Genomic DNA, 7,406 nt, shown 5'->3' on the forward strand with positions numbered 1-7,406 from the left:
AATATTTTAAGACAAAAAAATAATTAGAATATAATAACATTTAATAATTGTTTTTATTTTCAATATAATATAAATTATATTTCTGTTTTTATCATTTAAAATTTGTGACAAGATATTTATTCATTATTTTGTAGTAATATTTAACGTGTTTATTAATAATGAAAAATAATATAATGATATATTCATAAACAATATATTCTTCCTTCATAAAAATTGTTCGATTTATAATATTTATTTGCATTTATTAAAGTAGTCATTTATTATTTCACATGTATAATGAGTGTGCGATAAATTTTATCAATAAAACTTGAATAATCGAGTCTATGATTTATCAATTTTTTTTATTTTTAACTAATTAATAATGATAATTTTAGTCAGTGCTTGATTTGATAAGATCTGGCTAATTTTTACTATCTCTAAAAATTCATACAATATTTATATATATATTTATTTAAATTATAAATAATCTTTTCAAATCTATTATTGTTTTTTTCTTTCATTTTTTAATATATATATTTTATTTCGAAATTAATTTAAGACAAGAAATTTCGGCAATAGGGCCTTATTTCGTCACTAACAATTCAAGTTCTCAACAATGATCATTAAATAATATTTTAATAATATAAATTTAACAAACACATCTTTATTCTTAAGATTCATTTTAATCACTCAATAATAATTTGGTCTTATTTAATTTAAAAAAGTTCCAAAAAAAATTTCACTCATCACTGATGATTTAAATAATTTTTTAAAAATACTTTTCAATTCATAATATAATTGACTCACTGCAGTTTTTTTTATTTTTTTGAGAACTTTAATAATGAAACTTGATGATTTATATAATAATTTATTTATATTATTATTAAACATCACACTTTGTCATCTGTTATTTCAAGAAATTGAGTATAAAAATCTCGTGTTGCTTCACCTTTGTTATTAAAAACAAATTTATAATAACTACCGTCAGCACATATTACTGTAAATTAATAAAAATTATTTATAAAATATATATAAAACAAATGAATAATAATAATTTTAATAATCAATTATAATTTACCTATGATACTATTGTTTGTGCTAAATGCACACATACAATGTGAACCTCCTGGTACTTGAAATTTACAAAAACTCCAACTTGAGCTAAAATATTTTGGTAAAAATGTTGCTGATGCAAGACTTGATTGACGATTTAATTTTTGATCTTCAACAGCAAATACATGTACTGTACCATGATCACTTGACACACAAAGCCACGTTGAATCTTGATTAAAATTTATACTGTTTGAAACAAAAAAAAAAAACAATTGTCTCGTCATCAATCATAAACAGCACAATATTTGTTTGAAATATAAACCAATAGTAATTATAACTTACCAATAAATATTTGCATGATGTGCACCACGTCTTAATTCATTAATCATACTACCACTTTGTGTATCAAATACACGTATCAATGTACCTTTTTCTGATGCAGTTGCTAATCTTGTACCTTGTAAATTAAGTGCAATACATGACAATGGAGTTTCATGGGCTTCAATATTAATTGGTTGTTTTTCTGTATTAGCAAGATCTACAACTGTAAATTATAAAAACAATGATTAAATAAATTTTATTGACTAGAAATATTGGCATAATTTTACCTTGTACATGTCCATTTTTACGTCCAGGAAATGCTAGTAATGAATTATCACTATTTGGACATAGTACACATAGTCCTTTTGGATTTGGATTTGTTTCAAAAACATGAAGCTGTTGTGGATTTTGTGTAAATGTAAATACTTTAATAACACCTTCTAATATAGCAACAATTCTATCTCTTCGTAATTTAACACCTTTAACTGGTGCATTAAATTCTAATGTTATTGCTGGTTGTTTTTTTAAATCATCCCATATAACAACTGTTGATTAAACAATATTATTTTCATTAATTATATTTAATCAATCAAGATAATACTATTTTAATATTAACATACCTCTATTTGTAGGATAAATTGGCTTACTGCCACCACCAACAAGTGCCAAATAATTACATCTAAATAACATTTCAACATAGCCTAAACCACCATCATTAAAATCATGTCTTTCTTTTTCTTTTAATGGATCACAATTGTATACTCGATAACCATTTTCCATACCACATGCAAAACATCCTGTAATTAAAATAATTAAAATAATTTTTTTTTTTTTATAAACAATAATAATAAATAATAATTTAGTCTTGTGTTAAAATTATTATGACTGAGTTAATTGAAAAAAAAAATAACAGCGATAAACAGGTAGTTATTAAAATAAATTAATAATTAATAATTTATTTTTAAAAAAAAAAAAACATCATTAAGATAATAACATAATAATCTTGGGTCAAATTGAATAATAATAAATCAATAATTGAAAAATTAAAATTGATATGAAAGCAATAAATAAATGAGCAAAATTATGAGCTTTTTTTTTCAGTTTTTATTAGATATTTTGTTGTTGTTGTTAAAATTATTTAAGGATATAATTAATATTGTGAATGATTTGATGATTAATTGTTGATTATTTTGACGTACCTTGATCTTGGTTGAAACCGGCATAGAGCAAACCATTGCCATGGGGATTTGTAACCGTTAGATCCATCTTAGATTATAATAAAATCATGCAATTGTTGATTTATTTATTGTTGTTTATTTGGATTAAAAAAAATTATGAAAAATACACAGATTATTGAGAACCGGTAACAAATAACAATTGAACAGTAATTAAGTAATACACATAATAGACGTCGAAGCTAAACTAAATCGTCACCATTATTCGCGCATGACAATTAAAAAATAAAAATATTTATACACAGATACAAGGAGCTACAAAAACAGCTGGCTTGTGTTCTAATTTTACGTCATTTATATTTTGATAAATATTCTACAATAATATATTAATTTTTTTTATTTAAATTCACATTATAATATTAGTAAAATTATTCTGTTGAAATATATATATTTTTCATTGTTTATAAATATTGTTTTTATGCCATTTTGTTTTTATTTACGTTTTGTTGATATTTTTAAATGTCGGTAAAGTAGATTTAGCCATCTGTGGTCAGCAAATATAATTACACAAAAAAAGAACGAAAATTTGAATAAATAAATTGTACAAAAATAAAAAATTGATTGTTTTTATGATTAATTTTTTTTTTTCACGTTAAAACTATTATTTTAAAAAATAAACATAATAAAAGTTGAAATTTGTTATTTAAATATTGAATAAATAAATAAATGCTTGAAGAAATTTATAAATTTTTTTTTTTTAAAATTAATAAACACCTTTTTTTGGATCTGAAAATTGTAGTAAAACAATTTCATATGTTACCATTGTTCCCGCGACCTAAAACAAATATAAAAATAAATATATATCATTAATTTAAAATTATAAATTTAAGTTGTTAATGATATAACTCACAGCGAGCATAAAATTTCTTGTTATTGAAAAAAAATTAAGACCAGTAAGTGTAATGTCATCACTGGTCATTTGATCTTGCAATCGTTTTGCCTAAAAATTTTTAAAAATAAATAATTAATCAAATTGAATAATAATAAAATCATATTATATAAAAACCTCATTTGTATATTCAACAGATGGACACTCGTAAACAGTTGGTAAAATTTTTTTACTATGATCATTTATCCTTGATGCTGAAAACATAACAGCATTGGTGCTAAAAACCATAAATCCAAATGAAAAAAATGGAAATACTGCTGCAAATGTCACAGTGTCATCTCGTCTAAAAATAAATAAAAAATAAATATTTTTCAATAATAATATCGCATTAATTATACATTAAAATACTCACGAAATCCAAAGTAGTAATTGAAGACAAATTAGAAAAAAATAATGTGTACAAGATATAAATATCAAAGGTGAAATAACTTGATCAGTATTTTTAACAAGTTTACTTAATTTTCCATAACAAATTCTAAGTTGATCCCAATAATTTTCATGATTATTCCAGATGGTTGTATTGATCACAATATTATTTAAAAATTTATATCTTTCAGCTAAACCAGTTGACACCTTATGTGCCAAAAAAAAAAAAATTATATAACAAATTACTATCAATTATCAATTTATTAATTAAATTAATTTTCATGAAAATATTAAATTACCAGCATGATGAAAAGATCAGTGAAATTCCATATGTATGATGTATAAATATTTATGACAAATAAAAAAATTTCTTCGGCCATATTGACAACTTGAAAAGATGAGAAAAAAATTGTCAATTTATGGCTTGAAAATATATTATTAATTTGAAATCTTACATTTATCATTTGATATTAAATTGACAAATTTATTTGTCGAATTATTGGGAGATCTGTCGGCCCACAAAGCGTCGCAAAATTTTGGATCTTCTTTCATTGCCATTATTTCAACAATTCTACGAATATGTTCGATAGTTGACAGTAATATCATGACAATTGTTATTGTATTAAATTTCCATCGAAGTTTTGGACAGTTATTATTAAACCTGTATGAAAAAAAATTAAATAACAATACATTTTTTTAATTAAAATAACAAAAAAATTCTACAAACTTGTTCAATTGAATTTCCATCAATTGCCATTCTTGTTGTAGCTTAATCCATTTTGTTGGTAGATAAAAAAAAATTAAATACTCAGTAAATATACTTCCATAAAAAACACATCCTAAAATTGCTCCAACAATTCCTAATTATTTTAAAAATAAATTATTATAATAGATTGTAAATTGAAAAAATAAATTTAAAAAATTACCTTGCGTACTAAAAATACATCCGTTTGATTCAAATATTGTTTTAAACATGAAAATAAAAGATTTCCAAACGAGGATGAATAATAAAATTAATATTATTAAACTGTATAATGTTTTTAATGATTTTAATTTAAATGACAATTTATTTGAATTGTCTGTGCACACTCCAGAAACTGGAAGTAATCCAAATGACTGGCTTATTGCTAAAATTGGTCCAATTGATTTGTGAAAACTCTCTGGCTGCTGTGGAATTTAATTGATTGATTAAATAATTTTTAGTATGTCCGTTAGAGGATTTTTATATCAATAATAAAATAATTATATTAGGTGAATTTACCGGTGAAATTAATAGTCGTCTATTATTTTTGTCGGTGTAAAATTTCGGCTGCACAATTATACTTCGACTCGCAGGTATTACCCAAATACTTTTTTCATCACTTCTAGCACTCATTGCAAACTTGTTTAAATCGATGGTTGATGAAACCTTTGTCATGATTATCGAGAGACAATAAAAATTTAGTCGTTTATTGGGATTAAAAACTACACTCAATGAATTGAATTAATTTATTTGACACTTAGAAACCCTTATGATTAAAAAACTTGGAGGGTAAATATTTATGTTCAAGGACAAAAAACATAACGAATATTTTAGTGAATGTTAAATTTTTTTTTTATTGATTTTGTTTGGCTCGTGTGTAAATAAACATTGAATATTTATAATTTAATATCAAAATGAGTTTTCGTGTATAATATTTAATCAATAAATCAACGATAAGAAATCATATAGGATAACTTTTATTTGATGAAATAATATTTTTAAAAATAAAATTCAAGTTATTAATCTTACAACAATTTAATTGTTTTATGTTTTTAATAATTTTATGAGTATGTAATTTTACAGTTATAAATTTATGATTTTTTACGATCTGAATAATAATATTTATTTGCAACAGTGTTTTAATTAAATACAGAAAATATCTAACGAATAAACTAATATAAAAAGAATCAAAACAGCAATAGAAAAACAAGCTCGAAACATTATTATCAGAATTATTAATTATTATTTTTTTTTTTGTTTAGCTGAGGATGTTATTAAAACAATAGAAAATTCATAGATGTTTAATGATTTTCTATTTCCAATTATTGATAATGATAGCTTGCAATAGTTAATACAAAATTTATTAGAAAGTAAATGAGGCTATGCTGTTATTTTGTTTTTAAAAATTGTAGAATTACATTTTCGTTAGAAAAAACATCAGTATTTTAACATATTGTTTTTGAACTTCAAACATGTTTTTGCTAGTCATATATGTCAATTAAATTTTAAATTATATATATGAAATTATTTAAACATTTTCACAACTATATTGTAATTATAATAACGTACTGTTATTATTTTTTTTATCGAAAAACTGAATGTAAATAATGACGTAAGTCACAATGGCACCTGAAACCTACAGACCAATAATTATTACCTTGCTATCTGAATAAATAATTAAAGATTCATTTGAAAAACTTACAGTAAGCATAAATTGTCGTGTGATTGAAAAAAAATTCATTCCTGTTAATGCTACTTCATCGCAAGTTAATTGTTCAAGTAATCGCTTTGTCTGAAAAAGAAGAGATTAAATTGCTATTGATATATAAATTAAAAATAAGATGTCAATAATAGTAATTGAATATTTTTAAAACCTCAAGTGTGTATTTTGATGCTGGACATTGATGAATAAATTGCAATAATTGGTTACTGTGGTAGTTTACTCTTGACATTGAAAAAATGACTGTAAATGTTATGAGGATCACAAATGAAAATGAAATTAGAGGAATATTATTGCGTAAACTTGATCCTTGAGCTCTGTGAATAAGTTTAATACAAATAATTTAACAACACAAATATTATTTTGATTTAATTTAGATTCTTACGAGATGCCAATGAACAGAATCATACAAATGTAAAACATATTATGTAAACAGGATAAAAGAACTAATGCTGAAAAAGCTTCATCAGTTTTCTTGACAAGATTGCTCAACATACTGTAATTTATTCTTAAATTTTGCCAGTATGTCTCATGATCAATTGACACATCTGAATTTATTACAGAATTATTTGAAAATTTATATCTTTCGGCTAAGCCTAATGAGACCTGTCAACAAATATTAAAATTGATTTAAATTTAGTGTCAGAATAAATGTTATATCGAAGATATACAAACCAAGATCATAAAAACTTCGACAAATGCCCAGATTAAAGTAGCAAAAATATCCCCAATTATTAAAAAATGATCTACAACCGCATACAAATCTGTTGATCAAATTAATTTGAATAAAATAATAATAATATAAATAATTATAACTTGTTATTTTATATAAATCTTACAATTATTGTGAATATACTGAAAATTCATTGAATAATACATATTGTAAAATTGATCCCACCAAATTGTACAAAGTTTCAAGTTTCGTTTTTTCGAATATTCGAAATTACGCAACCAAACATAATGAGCAACAGCACTACCTATTAAAATAAATGTAATTATTTTGAATTTTAATTTAAGTGGTGGATAACCGTAGCCCGAATTCTGTAATTGTTTTTCCATTTGCTTCCATATTTGTTGTAATTTAATCCACTTTATGGGTAA

The 7,406-nt window shown here is 23.1% G+C and overlaps 2 protein-coding genes across 2 annotated transcripts; both read right to left on the bottom strand.

The window, feature by feature from the left end:
• Positions 1-34: 34 nt before the first annotated feature.
• Positions 35-3,028, bottom strand: LOC122860997 (WD repeat domain phosphoinositide-interacting protein 3). The gene is made up of 6 exons (XM_044165121.1): positions 2,553-3,028; positions 1,974-2,150; positions 1,641-1,898; positions 1,375-1,576; positions 1,058-1,278; positions 35-976 (listed from the first exon to the last, which is right to left on the bottom strand). Exons 1-6 carry the CDS (start codon positions 2,617-2,619, stop codon positions 870-872), a joined length of 1,032 nt encoding a protein of 343 aa, XP_044021056.1. The 5' UTR covers positions 2,620-3,028; the 3' UTR covers positions 35-869.
• A 263-nt stretch (positions 3,029-3,291) lies between these two features.
• On the bottom strand, positions 3,292-5,218 carry LOC122847853 (gustatory receptor for sugar taste 64f-like). Its single transcript, XM_044145710.1, has 9 exons — positions 5,186-5,218; positions 4,899-5,010; positions 4,571-4,703; positions 4,374-4,504; positions 4,143-4,231; positions 3,830-4,050; positions 3,595-3,760; positions 3,439-3,528; positions 3,292-3,363 (listed from the first exon to the last, which is right to left on the bottom strand). The coding sequence occupies exons 1-9, from the start codon at positions 5,216-5,218 to the stop codon at positions 3,292-3,294; spliced, it is 1,047 nt and encodes a 348-aa protein (XP_044001645.1).
• Between the last annotated feature and the right edge of the window lie 2,188 nt (positions 5,219-7,406).

The sequence above is a fragment of the Aphidius gifuensis genome, linkage group LG1 (assembly GCF_014905175.1).
Source record: "Aphidius gifuensis isolate YNYX2018 linkage group LG1, ASM1490517v1, whole genome shotgun sequence".
NCBI lineage: Eukaryota > Metazoa > Arthropoda > Insecta > Hymenoptera > Braconidae > Aphidius > Aphidius gifuensis.

Bases quoted from the DNA above. Each gene is read 5' to 3' on its own strand.
- LOC122860997 (XM_044165121.1), bottom strand. From the start codon at position 2,619: ATGGATCTAACGGTTACAAATCCCCATGGCAATGGTTTGCTCTATGCC. The intron at 1,899-1,973 runs GTATGTTAATAT...TTTAATCAACAG, and splicing joins AATTTATCCTACAAATAGAG to TTGTTATATGGGATGATTTA. The intron at 977-1,057 runs GTAAATTATAAT...ATTAATTTACAG, and splicing joins CACAAACAATAGTATCATAG to TAATATGTGCTGACGGTAGT.
- LOC122847853 (XM_044145710.1), bottom strand. From the start codon at position 5,218: ATGAGTGCTAGAAGTGATGAAAAAAGTATTTGG. The intron at 5,011-5,185 runs GTAATACCTGCG...TAAATTCCACAG, and splicing joins GTGATGAAAAAAGTATTTGG to CAGCCAGAGAGTTTTCACAA. The intron at 4,704-4,898 runs AATTAAAATCAT...TAAAATAATTAG, and splicing joins TTCAAATAAATTGTCATTTA to GAATTGTTGGAGCAATTTTA.